The 19,599-nt window shown below is 34.3% G+C and overlaps 1 protein-coding gene across 1 annotated transcript in view; it reads left to right on the plus strand.

Moving 5' to 3' along the window:
- Positions 1 to 7,159, plus strand: part of LOC116847180 (transcription factor PCF7) — a 17,301-nt gene extending 10,142 nt beyond the window's left edge. The window contains exon 2 of the mRNA XM_032821905.1: positions 6,246 to 7,159. Within this exon, the coding sequence (XP_032677796.1) occupies positions 6,246 to 6,346 (101 nt within the window). The 3' untranslated portion in view covers positions 6,347 to 7,159. The remainder of the gene's footprint in view (positions 1 to 6,245) is intronic.
- The last annotated feature ends 12,440 nt before the right edge of the window (positions 7,160 to 19,599 follow it).

Consider the following 19,599-nt stretch of genomic DNA (forward strand, 5'->3'; position numbering starts at 1 on the left):
ATATATATATATATATATATATATATATATATATATATATATATATATATATATATATATATATATATATATATCGATATTGCTTTTTTGTTGGAACAACAAAGACACAAGATATAGTTGACGCCGGAAAAAACAACTATAATTCAAGTAACACACTGAGAGAAAAAAAGTGTTGATGTAACTAAAGTTATAGTTATATATTTATATTTTTGGTCCAACTATATTTTTTACTTGAAAATTAAAGTAGTAATATGCATATAAAATTATTATCATTAACGTTATGGTAGAATTTAATAGAGAAACGGAGATTTTTTTATTGTAATTTATAGTAATTATTTCTCTATGTGATTATAATTACAAAAATACCAAATATCTTTTTCTCAGTGCATAAACTATTTCCCCTCCCCTCTCTCTCTCTCTCTCTCTCTCTCTCTCTCTCTCTCTCTCTCTCTCTCTCTCTCTCTCCTAGTGCATCGTCGACGATCTGCAACGCCAAATTCGATGGCCGCCGTTTTCTGTTTAGAAACTCGTTCGATAAAGATTAATTGGGTGTGCGAAGATGAGAGAAGATTGAGTTAATTGAGTGAAGAGAGATGGTGCGGGCCGGGAGGGAGGGAGGGAATCGGGGGCATAATACGATTAAGAGATAAACATCTCGACTGTGCTTTATGAAAAGAAGAGGAAAAAAACGAGATACGACGCTCGGCGTGAGTGGGGATTACTTGTCGCGCGAAAAACTGCAGTTCAATGTCGTTGCTCGCAAACAGCTCACCTTCGCTTCACAATCGCGATAAAGAGTTCGGAGCACGCAGCCGTCTCGTTCACGCGACTGTAAACCTCGCGAGATCTAGTTCTCCCTTTTTTTCCTCTATTTATTATTTGACCGTGCACACCACCCACGCGACGCGACTATTTCTGGACATGGCGCGTCGTCCTCGTGCGTCGCGCGAGACGCGCGTAAAACGCACTCGATGCGTCGCGTGGTATCTTCGTGTCGCATCGGTCGGAAAGCTTATTCGAGATCGGTGTCACAGATCGCCGGGAAGATTGTCGGCTCGTTTATTGTGAGTTTTATGTTGCCCGGTTTTTTTTTTTTTTTTTGATAGTTATTTTTGAGAGATGAATTTTGAAAAGATTCGATTTTTATATCTATTACTACTAATTGTCCATATAGTCAGATAATTAAAGATTAAAACATTTTTACCTCGATGAGTTTCGCAACGCATCCCGTATCTAACAGAAGAATTTCTCTTCAATAATTCTCAGAGTGAACATGCATTGTCCTAAAAATCAAATTCTTGAAACTCGAAAACTTACCTGGGACAATTTTCTGAAAAATTATAATACCAAAATCGCTTTCAAGAACCTCACAATTATTTCCTAACATTCTAACTAGATTTGAAGTCGGCGTGAAAAATTTGACTGAGTCAATATAATCTGATCTTTTTATTATTTATTTCCTTATAGTTATGTAGTTTTATAGTACAATTATATAATTACCTATCCCTAATTTGTCTTCTTCGCACTTTCAATATCTAGTTAGAATAGAATATTAAGTTAAAAAGAATTTCATATTTTTTAAACTTTTCAAATATTTTAAGAAATGGTTTGTTTTTCCTAAGAAAGGTTTGTTTTTCCTAAGTTTTTTATTTTGTAAATTTTAATTATTTACTTTAAAAGTTTGTTTTTGAAGTGAGTTAAGAAAATTGTTTTTAAATTGAGAAAGAGAGAGAAAAAACAAAAATTTTGTCTTGTATTTTTAGATTTTTCGAATTTTTTAAGAAATAATGGAATCACGCAATTTCCAAGCCATCCTAACAAACGCAAATAATGATGCAACATAATTTTCCCGAAGAGCATAATACAAAAATTATAAGACAAAATCTCCCGAAATATTAAATTCCTGCAAAATATTTGTTATTTTTCTTCCAAATTTTTGTAGAAAGAATTAATTGGATAATTGGATATTTTTGAGATCTAAGAAGATTCCAAGTTAATATTGTTAATTTTATTCGTGAAAATTATCAATCCTTTGAAATTGAATTATTTCATTTTCTATTTTATTTAAGAAACACGACAAATTGTTTGCATCAATCTAATCAATTTTCCCGAAACAAAAGAATATCGTAATCTTTGAGACCAATTTTTTAATAGTAATTTAAACTTAGATTTAAGTTTATATAAACTTAAACGCATCAAACACATTGTTAGAACAGAGTTTTAAGACTCCTGATTACTTGCTATGAAACTTTTGCTTAATGACGTCAAAAGCAAGGAAATACATGTCCGTAATTCCTACTAAGTACGTCGAAACAAAAAAATACTAGTATATCCAAAAAATATGATCGATTAAGCACACTTCCAAAATACTCCGAACACTTCTTTTTTGCTGTATCAATAAATAACTGCTAAATTAATGTGATATTACTTTTTCATTTACATTTCCTCAATGTTTTTTTCAAGTTAATTTTACGGCTATTTATTGATTGTTAGAGCAAAAAGAAAATGTTCGGAGCATTGTAGAGGTATTCTCAATCGATTGCAGGTATCATTTTTTTATTTATTTTATTTCAACGAATTTTGGGCACGCGTTTCCCCATTGACGTAATAAAAATCAAGATGACCGCGGCGAGCTAAGAGCCTTAAATCATAATCCAAGTTTAAACTGCTATTGAAAAGTCGGCCCTTAATTATCCTGTACTGTGTGTACGGCAGCTTTAGTTATCTCTATTCCTGAAACAAGCGCTGTTCCTTCGTTATCACGCTCGGGAGGAAACGCGCGACTTCGATGTCGAAATACTATTAATTATTCGTATACACGTAACTATCTGTACACTCGGAACAATCGCCGCGTCTCGTAACTGCTGGTCCTCCGCTATCACACGCTCGGGAGGAAGCGCGCGACTTCCGGGACACCGTGTACACACGTGTTCACGCACCCATACACACATGCGTAAATGGGGAAGTCCTACATTGAGTTTCCTATCTGCGCCGTTTAATTTCCTCGCGTACGGGGCGAGGCAGCGATGCGGAGTAACGTACTTCGCCTCGTGCAGACACACGCAGTCATGGGGGCGCCGAACGATATCCCTAACGTACTTTATTAATGAGCCGGCAGCGGTCAGCTGTTGCGATCCATATGGGGTTGTTGGTCGCGCCGAGCGCACCCCCGTGCTTTGCTCCCCGGCGACCCCCACCCTCTCCCCAGCCGGCGGCGAGGGTTCCCCCTTTTGTGACGCGCGTTTGCACGCGTGGGGCATCAGCTGTGCACGCAATCGCCCCCTTGTCTCCGCACCCCAGGGGCGGCAAACGGATGGACGGATCGTTGTTAGGAGGGGTCGGCATTTAAAATCAGGATTAACGCGCCCGCATACCTTGCACGCGGCTATTTAAATTGCACACCACGCGGCAGAGATGATAGCTCGCGCGGAAATATCAGCGAAATTCGCTAGTCGGCTCTCGATCTTTTGCGATCTCTCAGGAAGGGGACGCAACGGGGAACAAATTTCAGTTCGTGCAACCGGACGAAGAACTCGCTCTGACGAGAAAATTCGTTTGAATATTCAGCCGCATTAGAACTCGGCTGAGGCAACTGAGAGCAATTGACTGATAAAGAAAGGCCCCAAAGTGTCTCATCGATTCCGAGTTTAGATCAGTATAGAATTGTTCTAGGAACTCTAAATAATATAAATTTCTATTTGCATACTCTTTACGTTAAAAAAATAGCAGCATGCAGAATTTTATAATTTTCAAGAATTTGATAAAATAATAAAATCAATAATTAGTCGCACTATAGAAAAATATGAAATTTACTCGACTTTAAATTCAATCCAAGAACAAGTCGATAGCATTTCTATTCCATATTTTTTACAGTAAAGACAAGTTAGAATAGAGGTTGAAAATAAGTATAGTATTTATGTAGAGATTAATTTCTTCCAATACTTTCAAGTTGGCAAAAATATTATAATTTTTTTATTTAATTAAATTGTTGGAAATTATAAAATTTTCCATGCAAAATTTTTAAACATAAAGATAGGAGGTATAGATGGTATAGGAGATGTAGATGGAAATTTGTATTATTTAGACCCTTCAGAACAATTCTACCATATACTAGTCTAAATTCGGAATTGATAAAACACTTCAGGTCCTTCACTGAGAAAGAACCTTCTGTTACCAGAGCAAAAGCACGTTTGCGATCAAATTTATGATTTGTTGAATTAACTGCACGGTGTATATATGTGTGTGTGTGTGTGTGTGTGTGTAGCATTTGTATCCATTACAAAAGTGTTACTACAACAGCAAATTGAAAGCAATAAATCATGTTTCCATAACGGAATTACTTGCTATTCTATATTACCGATGATTTATTGCGGATATTAGTATATTTTAAATATTTATTAATAAATAAATTAGCAAAATTATATGTTAAATTAGCAAAATACTAACACCCGCAACAAATGGTCGGTAATATAGGACAGCAAACAACTCTGTCACAAATGATTTATTGCTTTCAATTTGTTGCTGTAGCAACACTTCTGTAATGGATACACATGCTACACTGCCCAGTTAATCCAACAAATCATAAACTTGCTAGCAATGCAGAGAAATAAAAAAGTTCAGCAAATCAGTTATATCAACAAAGAAAAATTTCCTTCTACGACGAGAATCTTTCTGCTCCCGCAACCGCATTTTTCATCTGATTCTCAGATAATAGAAAATTCAGTTACTCTGACGGAGTTCATTTTTCCGTGCACCCTCAATATTTATTTTCCTGCCCGCGTCGCGGAGGAGAGAGAGAGTGCCTCTCGTCACTTTTGTCACGTGGCCGTTTGCGTCGAGGCGCGGAAGGTCGGACAGATGCGCTTAATTTCAGCGTGGAAACATCGCCAAATGGCAGCAACCCGAAGGGGTTCCAGACTGCCTTTTGTAGCTCCGGGCTGCGTCGTGTCGATTTATGAGTCACGATCGGCGAGCTTGGTCGCGATTGTGGCCGTCGGTCGTTTTCGTCGCGCGCGAACGGGATTTCACGGGATTATTCGACGTAATTCAATATTCGCCGCGTTGCAACGAAAACATTTGTGCCGGTCTGGAAGAAATTGCAGCCGAGCTCGTGCGAGAAAGAGAGCAATAAAAACAATATAAAATTGCGCGACCTCGCGCGCTTATCTCTTCCCATGTTATAATTAACGAGCACGGTGCGCCGATATTACATTTCCAAGGTTATCGCGACGGAGATTTTGCGTGCATGCCGTCGCTAGTAAAGCCAGATTGTAAGAGGTCAAGTGTGACATTGCATGCGGTTGTAAGAAATCGGAATTCGAGATAAGGCGCGAAATGTGCCCGTTTCGGACGCCAGATGCCGGATCGCACCGTGCGCCAACTCATTCCCGATGTGATGTGATTCTGACGAGTTTAAAAAAATACGTGCTTGCATATAATAACAAACGACATTCTTATCGATCTCCCGCGTCGCAGTAACCCCGCATTAACATTTCCCTCCCGAAGAAATCTACTTTAATTGCAAGATTCGCACATTTGTATGTGCGACTGAAACACATCTCCTATCTCCAGTCGACAAACTTGATGCACGGGTCGTAAATAAATTATTATTATTATTAAATTTATTTTTATTTTTATTTTACAAGAGTGCTACACAGGAATAAGTTCTCTTTGGCACAAAAGAATACAATTATGCAACACTTGTGAAGTCACATGAATCAGTCACAACGTAAGTCATAGGTCAAAAGAATAATTTAAATTGGAAAATAAAAAGAAAAACTGGCCTAGGAGAATGTAATAGCTGAACCAATAGCTGTTGAACAAGCATTACAAATAAAAATATTTAAAAAATTCACTACGTAAAGTATCGAATGTTTGTCTATTGTAGAGGTCTATTGTAGAACCTCCTCCTAGTTAAACCGCAAACACTGCATGTGAAAAGAAATGTAAAAGAGAGAAAGGCAAGACAAAAATATCTTTGAAATATAAAAGAAAGAAAGGAATACATATCCAATTCGTTTCTTCAGCCTACGTTATAATATTCAAGAAATATAAAAAATAACAAATAAAAGTAATATCTGATCTCTGAGAAATTTGGCAACCTGAAGCTTCAAAAGTACTCAAACGTCTCACAATTTTTTTCCTACGTGATGTTATATAATGTTATGTGATTATCTTATATCTCTTCGACGAACTTCTCGCACAGGTATATGTAAAATACGCATTCTCTCCGTTATCTGTTGCAGATTTCATGAAGAGTCGTAAGCGCGGTCTGAACGGCACCACAAAGAGCATGATAGAACCGCCGGAGAAGATCGCCCGCAACGCGGGTCAGATACGCAGCTAAAAACCTTCAGCTTCCTCTTTCCTCCTTCGACCTCGATGTCTTCTTCCACCTCGTCTGCGTCACGCGAACGCGCGACAAGAGATAGTACCGGAAACGGGACATTGCACCACTAGGAGGAACGAGGAAAAAGGAGGACGCGGGGACTGCTCCGACAAGAGGCGCGAGATCCTCGTTGGCTGTGCCATTCATACATAGATTTATCCGCCGCGAGCGCTGGCGAAACCGACGGAAAGACGAATGGATCGGCTGGGAAAAGGAGCTGAAAGAGAGGAGAAGGCCGAAGTGAGATGTGGTAGTAGCGTTGTTCCCTATCGCATACATCTTCGTCTGTAATGTCGCTTTATAATATCGCGAGGATTGCGAGGGCAGAGTAGCAAGAGGTGAGAGAGCCGCGGCACGAAGGAAACGGTAAAAATCGAGATAGATGCCGAAAAAGAGCAAAGGACGCTCGGTGAAGAAAAAGAGGAAAGGGTATGACAGTGGCAGTCGCTATTTTTTTTATAATATACGGCACTATTTTTCTTTAGAATAGACAAAATAAGTAAATTTCTGAGGAAAAAAATTAGATTGTAGATAGAATAACGATTTTTGTCCAAATTAATTAATGTAATATATTCTTTGTTTTCAAACATTGATATATAAAAAAATGTTTAAACGATGTCGTTACACAGCACTTTACGAGAGAGTGAGAGATATTGTGAGCGAATAAATGTGAGCGAGAGAGAGATGCAAGCGCGTGAATATGTGTGAGTGAGTAAGTGAGTGAATGAATGAATGGATAAATGAATAAATGAATGAATGAAGGAAGGAAGGGATAAATAAATGAATGAATAAATGATTGAATGAATGAATGAATGAATGACTGAATGAATGAATGAATAAATAAATAAATAAATAAAGGAGTAAATGAATGAATGAGTGGGTGAGAAAAGAAAGAGAGAATGCAAGGAGCTACGAAATACACACAAGTTCATAGGCTATTCGTAGACATTAGTTGATTAGATTCTAAGGCAGAGTATATCGTGCGTATTGATTGGATCCAACTAAATGAACCGCTTGAACTGGTCCAGAAATTTTTGGGATTCGCGACTATTGCGTTACAATTTCCCCGAGTACTCAGCGACGAATTTTCCTTGCTGAAGTATTCATGGAAACTGTCTTATCGAAAGCAGGTTTTCATGGAGCATATCGCACTGGTTTCGACGTTCAATCCTTGAAACACGTGCGATATGATAGTTTCAGTTAAATTACGAAATTAGTACTCTAAATTTCTTGGAATAAAATTTCACTCGAAAAACAGACCAACGAGTAATTCGAATTTGAGTAATTTTGCATTCATACAGAGTGAACTCTCCATTTTAAATTGTCGAGTGAATATTTTCACCAGAAATTGACAAGTGAATCTGATGTACTTCACCGTCACGGAAATATTCATTCTAGTCAATTAAAAAATTCACTCATATGAAGAATTTACTCCTTGAGTGAAATACTCACTTTTGTAGTTTTTAGTAGTATTTTGGCTGTCGCTTCGAGTGAAAATACTAGCACTTTTCACTCGTTTTTATTAAGATTCCGCTCCAACAAATTTAAAAAGCAAACTTCACAAAGCTTAATCAGAATTTTATGAGAGTGTTTTATTGGAAATTTTATAATGATTTATTTATAATTCACAGATGATTTAAATGAGTAAGTGTAATTTAATCGCGGTGAAGCGCAATAGTTGCGATTCCATGGCCAGAATGTGACCAGTTTCGAGGAAGATGAGAGAGACAGAAATAGGATTTAGCTGTAGTTTGTTACCCGAGTTTAAGCATTGATCTCCTGTACGATTTTAAGAAAGTACAGCCGATGCCAAATCACCCCGCGATTTTTTCTTTACCTGTGAAAAAAGAACAAGGAAATCCGACTCCTTTCTTCTTTCCCCTTCATCCTGCGTTGCGTTTATTTCCGACAGATAGCAATGCGAGAGGCATATAAATTTGCAACTTTCGCATAGATCAAACTTTAGCTTTTCTTTTACGATATTGCTTCCGGTCTATTTACGTTACCAGTTAAGAGATACGATCTTACGAAAATGTCCGATATCTTCGGTTAAATTGAATTGCTCGATTTCAAGACGCGATATTCAGTCGAATATTTAGACAATGTTTTTCAGTCATTCTGTAATTTTTTGCGTTGCGATTGACGTAGTTAAATGTGACGATTTACATAAAGGCTTGTATAGTTTTGAACATCAATATTCGATTAGACGTCAGATCAATGGAAAGATCATTCTCTTTTGATTGGAAAAATAATTTTGCTCTAATCTCAGTAGGACTGAAAAAACATTGTAGCGGTAATGAAAAAATATTTGGTAATGAAAAAAGATTTTCAACAAAAATACCAAGTTAATCGCAAATAACGTTAATCTTTTGTTACATATACATATATATAGTCACGATGATATATGTATTATCTTAAGGAACAAATTTCTTCCATGATAGTATATAACTTTCCGTTTTTTTTTTTATTTTTTTTTTTATAAATGGGAACTACGTACGACGAAAAAATAAACTAGGAGTCAAACGCGTGTACAACGAGAGGTTAATAACTCGCAAATTTTTTATTTTCGTAATCGACACGGAGAGAAAGGCTTCCGCAAAGAGACTTTGTTGAGGTCGGACGAATTAAGCGTTCAACAACGCGAATCCATCGCAATAGTTAACATCTACTTCGTTCGTCGCCAACGAATCGTCACAGAGCGTAATATTAGCGTACGTAATTTTATATACTTAATTGAGTTCTTTATTTTTCACACACACACACACACACACACAATGGGTAGCTGTTTACACATCGCGCACGCGCGATTTCCCGTTTATTAATACCTCGTTGAGACGGTCTTTGTTTAATGTGAATCCTACCTTATCTTCCAACTGGTCCTTAACATTTTCCCACCCGCCATTTTTCTTTTTTGAGATTATAGCTCAAAAATACGACTGGTGGTTACAAGCTATTTTTTTAAGGTCCGTTTCGCGATATCGAGCGGTGAGGGACGGACACAGTAAGAGGAAGAGAAAAGTATTGCAAGATGCGAATAACAAACCTGAATTCGTCAGCGCGTAATGTCCATTTTTCTCCGCGCGAAACGAAAATGAAAAATTGGAAGCTCCACGGAATTCACTATGCAATCTGTTTGGTTGATAAGAATCGAAAAGCAATAGTCGAAGAATAAGGCGCAAAACGCGCGTTCGTGGCATATTTGGCACCTCGTGATTTCGACGTTAGTGCAGTACTCGTCGGAAGCGAATCGATTTAATCTGGCAATTTGGCAATCTGGCAATATACCGTGAGGTATGTCACATGTTTCGCTGGTGATACCTTCCATTTGACGGAAAAGAGACGACCGACGGAATTATGGTAACGCTACAAAGTAATCGTGCTCTTCTACTCTTAATTACTATCAAATCGAAATTAAATGAAATAAACCGGCGCAGAATCTTTTATACCTTCCTGTGTCACTGCCGGGAGTGAAACCGAAGAAAAAAAGATAATCACGAATCTTGGAATCTCACAAGATCTGAACAAAAAAAGTCGCGACGTTTGGTGCCTGCCGCGGGGAAAACTAACAAAAAAAAAAAGAAAGTAGCAAAAAAAATCTTACGTCTATGTAACCCTGTGATGTATTAGTATGATCTCAGTAAACATAACTTAGCGTGTACTTTTTATCTATGATAATTAGATCATATATGTATATGCGATAACGAGAAGTATGAAAAATCACAAATCATGGATAAAAGTCGACGATTTATATGTATGTATGTATATGTGCGAATGAGCAAGCGCGATTTTATGTGTGTGTGAATCTTGTAAGATAAAGGATAAAATGTTGATAAAAGGAGGAGGGAGCAGGGCGCGTGAGAAAGAACACCCAGTGAATCATGTCTCCCTACCAATCGGTACCCAACGATATAAAATTATATGTGTGTAACGACAATATTATTATATATTGTGTATAATTCTATAAACTATAACTATAAGAGAGTCTAAAAACTAACTAACTAACTAACATAAGTGAATCGTGTCCCACGTGTTTATTAAAGAAAAAGGATCTATCTATATATAAAAACGTTTTCGTCATTTTTCCTCTTATAGTGTTTTCCGCAATAAACGTGAGTCATCTCTTCAAGAGTCTAAGGGTGGTAATTATAGTCCAATTTTATATATGAAGAATCGTTTTATATTTAAAATCATCTTGAAATGCTTTTAGGGCTACTTTGTGTAGACTACATAGCATTTTAAGATGAAATTAAGGTGATCTAAAATATAAAATCTAATTATGGACAGTTCTGAGAGTACGTTCTCCGTTATTAGATATATCTTGATTAATTCGTTATTTTTATTACATGGAAAATAATTTAAGTTCAGACGATATTTTCCTGCTCCTTCATGATCTGGTAACATTGGTTTTTCATCCATATTCAAGCTCTAAATTTAACTCAATTAATAATAGACAAGGCAAGTAAGAGCCAAACACAGATGTTGCTGTGAATATTTTTTTTTTAATTATGGAAGGATAATATTTAATTTATTTGAAGAATTTAAATGAAGAAAAAATAAGGTAAGTAAATAACTAGACGCATTGGTGTGAATATCTTTAAATTATAAGAAGATAAAATATTTGGTCACACACGCCGAATATCTTTCCACACGGAGAAAAATAATTTGCTGGCCCAGCAAATTTTTTGCTGATCAAAATCTTCGTTATTATATGGACAGCAAAAAGATTTGCTAAGAATACTAATTACTATTTGCTGGATATAATTTGCTGAATCTACAAATTATTTTGCTGTAAGAACCATAATAGATTTATATAAGCAGTTGCAGTTTTGCTTCGATAGTAAATAAATTTGCTAAGAATACATTATTTTGCATCAATAGCAAATTAACGTGATTCTTAGGACAAATATACTCAACAAATTTTTTTCTATCCTGGCAACGAAACTACTGCTCTGATAACGAATAATTTGTTATGTCAAATTTTTTTTATGTTTGGACAAAGGGAAAGAGTTTGAAGTATTTTGGAGATATTCTTAATCGATCGTGTCAGTTTTTGGATGTGTCTTTCTATTTTAACATAATTTGCAGGAATTTTGAGCATGCATTTCCTCACTTCTGACGTCATCAATTAAAATTTTTGCAGTGAAGCACAAAGTGCTTCGCATATTATTATGTTATTTTAAAGAAATGATTTGTTCTCCCTCTCACTAATACACACAGTACAATGTCTAATCTTCACACTAACTCGAGCACCGTGCTTATTAGTAGCCGCTGTGCTACGAACCTACGCAACACAACGTCTAAAATCAGAACATAAAATATCTTATAGGCCTTCTATAATAAGACATTAGTCACAAGTAAGCAAGTTAACCAACCACAGTAGATTATTTTTTTAATTAATTATTTTCTAAAATTAAAGAAACAAATGTATATTTCAAATTTCTTTACTTAATTTTAGAAAATAATTACTTAATTTAAATAAATATCTTCATAGTACTATTCAAAAATTTTTTAAAATTAAGTAAATTTTTTTCTCAGTTCTTAGGAAAGAACTCTTCCCACACAACCAACGTCTAAAATCGGGAAGTAAGACGTCTCTCAGACAACTTTAAGACGTCGGAATATGAAACGTCTCTAAGACAACTTTAAAACGTTTTTAAAACGTCTAATGGACTTTCTACAATTTTTTTGGTTATAATGGTAATATTTTTAATTAATTTGCTTGTGATTTATGACTAATGGCTCATTGTAGAAAGTCCATTAGACGTTTTAAAAACGTTTTAAAGTTGTCTTAGAGACGTTTCATATTCCGACGTCTTAAAGTTGTCTGAGAGACGTCTTACTTCCCGATTTTAGACGTTGGTTGTGTGGGAAGAGTTCTTTCCTAAGAACTGAGAAAAAAATTTACTTAATTTTAAAAAATTTTTGAATAGTACTATGAAGATATTTATTTAAATTAAGTAATTATTTTCTAAAATTAAGTAAAGAAATTTGAAATATACATTTGTTTCTTTAATTTTAGAAAATAATTACTTAATTTAAACAAATATCTTCACAGTACTATCCAAACAAACGTTTTTTGAAATTTAGTAAATTTTTTTCTCGTTGTATACAGCACAAATATTCAAAATATATCCTAGAGATATCCCAGAGATATTACATATGAAATGTATTTTGGACATTTGTGTTGTATTGATTACCACAGAAGGATATCAATAATTCATTACGCGGCGTGTTCCTCCTTCTCGGCTGCACTACAGGACTGCGCAACGAACGCGCAGAATCCTTCGATCGAGGGAAATCGTGGCAGGTGCAAGTGCGCGACTTGCGCGGAGGTGTGCGTAAGTAAAAGAGCTTGTTCCCGACCGTCCGGAACAGGTGCTTGCGAAGCCTCGCTGTTAAATGATTTCACTTCACCTCTACGTTCTTCCGACCGCTGCTCAGAGGCCAATTTTGCGGTTGTAACGGTCGAATTCGTTCGACAAGACGAGGAGAGTGTAGCTAACAACGGCAATATACGACATTGTATCATATCGACCGTGAAGAATTGCAGATTGCGTGTTACTTACGAAGGTATAATAAATACTTCGAGTACATGATCTTTTCCTAAAAATGGTACGGATAATGCCGCTAAGGGGGACAAACTGCTAAAAATATACATCAGAAAATGTGCCTTTGCTGAAAGGAGGAAGCGCCGAAAGATATACTGAAACGATATTTATATAGAGTCTCAGAAACAGTTCGGCCAAATATTAACATTATATTCTAGAGACGAAAATAAACAAAAAGTTTAATGAGCCCGAAATTAATTTTTAACGAGTTCTGTTACACAATTTCAAGATATTTAAAATTATTTTCTAAAATATGTAAAGAAAGATCTCTCTAAGTTGCCACTAAATAATCTTTGGGCACTGAGAATGATATTCATAACACACAATAATCATAATATTCATTACGAAATTCTACAAAACAAAGAAAAATCTAGTCATATTAACATATGTCATATTTATGTCACTTTAAAATTAAATCAATTTCTTTTGATATTAATCAATTTATTTTTGAACAGGTTAAAACATTACATATACGTGTGCTTATTTAGAACTGCAGTTTCAAACTTTGAAATTTCTCTGTTTATTTTTTTATTTACATCCAATAAGGACGGTTTGGCAATTTCAGAAAAATCTGAAACTGTGCAGAAATAAAGTACATTTAATAATACAACAGAAAATAGTTATTTTTATTTCTATTGAAAAATGTTTCTAACGATAAAAACACTTAAAAATATGATTTTGATATTTTTTGCTACCAAATTTTATATTTAATAGTTTTTCAACAATTCTGTTATACTTTTAGAGGTGTTGTCAAAAATAAAGAAGAAATTTTTTTCGCTTGAACAGTTTTCTTTAAAAAAAATATTTTTACCTGTGTAATATCGTTTCTCAACTAAACAGAAAATAGCTACGTTATTAAGATTATATAGAGTTTCTGGCCATAATAAAACCATAAAACTCTCGTGTGTAAGATTAGTGAAGATTAGGTCAAACTGAACAAAAAATTTCTTTATCATTTTGCAAACAACTACGTAGGTTTTTAAGTTATTAATTGAAAAAATTGCCCAATGATTCGGCCGTCTTCGAATTTTTTTTAGTTAATGACACAAAAATCTACGTGATTATTTGCAAAATGATAGAGCACTTTTTTATTCAGCTTAACTTAATCTAAGAAACACATGACAGCAGGCGTCGCCATCACTTAGTGCATAGTGTATAATCCACATTCACAAGTCTTCTTTAATTAATAACTCAAAATTGTACATAGTTATTTGCAAAATGATAGAGGAACTTTTTATTCAGTTGGACCTAATCTATACGAGAGTTTTATGTTATGGCCTGACTTAAGTACATTATCTCCGCAGAGTTTCAAATTTCTCAAAATCTGATAACTGAACTTTCTAACCGAACTTTTTTTGTAGACATATTTGCAAGATGATATTTTATATAAGACAAAACACTACTTATATACATTGCAATGCGTTTTATAGAATGACTGACTGCCGCGAATTGTTTTATATCGCTTACATCAATTATGAAGATATATCACTGTAGTGTCACGGATGCAATTAGCGAGTTGGAACGTTTCGTTAGTGACGACGTACGCGTATGGTTGCGCGTCGTAAAGCGCGAAGTAAAGCTGCACTTCGTGCCGCCGAATTTGCAAGTAAATTAATGCAAACTGACTGGAGGTCGTTGATGCGAGAAGTCCCGGCACGTTACGTATCGCGTATGAAATATTCGCTGTTCCAAAGTGCATAATTTTAATTCTAATTCGCGCGATCCATCAATTTTCATTTGTATGATTTATTGTATCAACAAGAAAAGAAAAAGAAAAACAAACGATTTTTTATTTCTTATTTCACCTACAATTTTTTAATTCTTATTTCACCCACAATTTTCGTCATCTTTCATTTGTTTTAATTCATTAAAACTTTTCAACTTGCCATTCCTTTTCATTCGTGCTGATTTCAGTATTAAAATTTGCATTGTATCTTAACAACTGCGTATTTCCAATTTCTCGGGAAAGTTGTATTTCGAAAGATTGTCTCGGGATCTTTTATTGTAAATTTTTAGAAGAACATTGTTTACTTCCAATATTCCAGGAGAATTTTATTTTAGTACATTTTTTTCCTATAGTAAGTTAGTGCAAAAGATTTGTCATTTTTTTATTAAATTTTCGTAAGAAGTTTGGATATTAAAGGCAAAATACATTTTTATTTTTACATTTTTACATTTTCTTTTGTAAGAATTTTTAGTTTCCTAATGTATTTCTGGTGTCATAAATCAAGGTGCCACGGCGAGAAGCAGAAACTTTAAAAAGAAAATAAGGAGTCCTCGTAAATATCTAAGAAAAATATCGGCTTGATATTGTCTTTATTCGTAAAAATTATTAATTCCCTAAAGTTTTGGATAATTTCATTTCCTACTTTATTTGATAAACACGGCAAATTTTTTGTATTAACCTAACGTTATATTGATTTTAAAATAATGACGTTTCAAATCATTATATAGTTTTTTAATTTTACAGAAAAGTTTTATCTTGAGATATTGCCTTGAAATTAGGATTTTGTAAAAAATTTGAGTTTTAAAAGAGAGATGGGAAGTTCTCGTTAGATGTCTGAAAAATAACAATTATTAATCCTTCGAAATTTTGGATAATTTCATTTTCTACTTTACTTGGCAAATCTTTTGTACTAACCTAATATTATATTAATTTTGGAATTGTTCCGTGAAGTTGCATTTCGAGACATTGTCTCGAGGTTAGGATCTTTCACCTGCTCGAGTTCTCGTGATTATGAATTTTCGTAACTTTGCATGCATCCACCTGGCGCGCGAATCGCGACTTTTTTCTCGCATTCCGTGGCCTCGTTGCGATGCGGCGTAGAGACACGCGACGCGGCGTTCACTATAGTTATGCTTCTATGCAATCTCTGTTGCTAGGCGCACACCTCGGGCCACCGGTAATATTTTTAGACGATACGCTAGCGTGTCGCCGACGATTTCCGAATGAATCGGCCGAGCCTCTGAATTTACTCAATGAGAATACAACCGCATAGCTGCTTGAATTGAGAATATTTATGATAAAACATTCTGACAGAATTTCCGAGTGAAAACAATATTATTATTTTTTCACAGCTCAGCTTTCGACTGAAAATTCTAATTCGAATTCTCGTTCCGAATATCTTCGAACAATTTAATTAAATTATATGAAACGCACCATAGCGTCAGTGAGCATTGTTTACACGCACGTTGAATAATCATTATATTATCTAATAATAAAAATAAAATAGAATGCTGTGTATGTTTCGTGCTTTATTTTATCTTGTACAAGAGGTAGTGTCGTTTGCAAGAGTTGTGAACGAAAACTGGCTAGGTAGATAAATCTTCGTCGCACAAGAAAGTATTAAAGATAATAAGATCTACAAATAATACAGTATTTAAAAATGAAATATATATTTAAAAATCTATAGACAAAAATTTTATTTCTTTCTATTTATCCTTTATCGAATGGCTCGAAGGAAAATACGAATATATATTCAATTTTACAGTCTAATATAAAATATTAGTGCCAAATTTTTAACTGTGAAAGAATGATAATGTTTGATAGAGTAAATAAACGCAGCAAGAGCATTTTGGTCTATTATACACAGCGATTTCAAACGGAAAAAAAATTGAATTAATCAAAATATAGGATACATCAATCAAATTGTTTGATAAGATATGAACAAATTATATTTTTGGTTAAAGTAATCAGACAAATTTCTTTACAAGCGTTTGGTTAAAGTAATTAAACAACTAAACTAAATAAAATTATATTCATATTTCTTAATAGAAATTTTATTACTCTTTTAATTGAAAATTGTTTCTTAAGATATTAAGATTAAGTGTATGATCATTTTTTATCGAAATTTAATTGGTTTGATGTTATATTTAAAAAATTCCTCTTTATTCTGGTGAAATTCGAACTCGAGATTGTGAGTCCTTTGTCTACACGTTACGCCACTTCTCGAATTGATTGATCTATTATATATTGTCTATCTACATTGTATATGTTGTATATCAGAATATGTGACTATAATAACTAGCAATCCTGTTTATTTCAGTTAACAACATCGTTGACTAATCATGTCACGTTCATTCAATCAAGTTTTGTTATAAGTAGACACTTAACGCCTGTGAAAATGACACCACATTTTTAAAAAAATCAATTTATTATCATAGTTCTGATCGGACCCCAATGAGTTCTAGAGTTCTAGATAACAATTAGAAATAGTTCCGGCAAAATAAAGTAAAAAAACCAATTTTGAAATTTTGGGGTGCTAAGTTCACAAAATGAGATAAGAAAAATGACCGTAACTTTTTAACGGTTGCACCAAATAAATTTCATTATTAGAGTTTTTTATAGAACTCTTGTGGTGCTATCCAGAACTCCGATCAGAACGCTGGAATTATTAAAAAAAATTTCACCCTTTCAGAACTTAGAAATTTTCACGAAACCGAATCTTCGAACGACTAGAACTTCTCTCTCATTGGTTGTAGCTCGGAAATTCATTAACTTAATCGTTAGATCGGAGTTCTGGTAGCACCCCGAAGAGTTCTGTCGATTATATTTATGAATTTTCCAGCTAAAACCAATGAGAGAGAAATTCTAGCCGTTCGAAGATTCAGTTTCGTGAAAATTTCTAAGTTCTGAGGGGCTGAAATATATTTAACATTTCCGGCGTTCTGATCGGAGTTCTGGTAGCACCCCGAATAGTTCTGTCGATTATATTTATGAATCTTCCAGCTAAAACCAATGAGAGAGAAGTTCTAGCCGTTCGAAGATTCGGTTTCGTGAAAATTTCTAAGTTCTGAAAGGGTGAAATTTTTTTTAATAATTCCAGCGTTCTGACCGGAGTTCTGGATAGCACCACAAGAGTTCTATAAAAAACTCTAATAATGAAATTTATTTGGTGCAACCGTTAAAAAGTTACGGTCATTTTTCTTATCTCATTTTGTGAACTTAGCACCCCAAAATTTCAAAATTGGTTTTTTTACTTTATTTTGCCGGAACTATTTCTAATTGTTATCTAGAACTCTAGAACTCATTGGGGTCCGATCAGAACTATGATAATAAATTGATTTTTTTAAAAATGTGGTGCCATCTTCACAGACGTAGACACTTAGATGTTGGGTTAGCAGTAATCAAACTCTTAGATCTAAATATTCTGTTTAACTACCAAAATATTTCATTGTAGTTCAGAAATTCTGTTTAGTTCAATCAAATCTTGTTTAACCAAACATGTCATGTTAATAGAACTTTGATTGTTTTTTTCTGTGTACGTCAAACTAATTCTTGAATTCCAATTCTTATATTTCAGTCCACTTAAACGGAACAATATTTATACAATAACTTTGTGGTGTTGCGAAAAATTCACTTTCTTAATTTTATAATCCACGATATGATAAGTAGGATATCTTTTACCTAAATGGAATATTAAAAAACTTGTTTGTATACTACACAGTTCAAGTAGAAACTGATAAGATTAAGAGCCTTGTAAATATTTGACTACTTATGGGTACTTATGAGTGTCTCTAATATAATTTATATAAATACTTGCATTTGACATATAATACACAGATTTCGACGGTTGGTTAACAAATTTGTGGCCAACTTTATCCAGGTGTGTATTCATTATTTACGACTGAAATCATTGGAAACGACTGAAATCACTGGAAACGACTGAAATTATTGAAAACAAAAAAAGGGGGTTTCCTCCTAAAATGAGGTTTTTTAAGGAAGAAAACTTACTGCAAAAGTGTAACAGCGTCCCATTAAAACTTCTGATCCCTCCATGCGGAATTCTCGATTGATGATGTCAGAGACTAGAAAATACACGATAAAAGTTCTTACACACATAAAATACGTTCAGATAAAAAGATATACTTATAAAATGACACTTGCAATCGATTGGGCACATCTGTAAAATAGTCCAAACGTTTTTCTTTTGTTGCGAACGATCAATTACCGTCAAAGATTACCATCAAGTTAACATAATACGTGACCTATATTTCTTCATAACTTTGTCACGTTAATTTTACAGATTGATCGCGTTATTTCATGAATACATCTTTCTATTTCTAGATAGAGAAAATTTTATAACAAAAATTTATAGAGAGAATTTTATAGTAAAAATACTACTGTAAAGTTTTGTAATTGAGGGATGGATCGCAGTAATTCACTCTATCCTTTCATTTCATGATAACTTATATCTTTGAAACTGAAATATTTAAATACTTGCTACATTTTTAGCGAAATTTGCGTTTCTAGCGAAATCTATTATATTCCTTAGCAAGATAAATCTTACTGACAGTTTATTCCTGAACAATTGAAAATATAGTAAAATTGAAGAGAATATATATATGAAGAAAAACTATGATATTCTATCCATAAATATTTTCTATCTGTAAGTATTTTGCAAGAATTTTTAGCGTGTATTTTCTCATTTCTGATGTCATAAATCAAGATAACTACAGGAGGACACAGAAGCCTTAATAAATACTCGACAGCTGACGGAAGTGGAAATTCCGCTACCGAATCTTCGTCACGGGAATTGAGGCGTGAACCAATTCGACAACGACGAGCGCATTTGCAAAAATGCCACGAAAATTGTAGCGCGC

This window comes from Odontomachus brunneus, unplaced genomic scaffold (genome assembly GCF_010583005.1).
Source record: "Odontomachus brunneus isolate Ranch 3 - 2012 unplaced genomic scaffold, Obru_v1 Obru_scaffold_075, whole genome shotgun sequence".
NCBI classification, from domain to species: Eukaryota; Metazoa; Arthropoda; class Insecta; order Hymenoptera; family Formicidae; genus Odontomachus; species Odontomachus brunneus.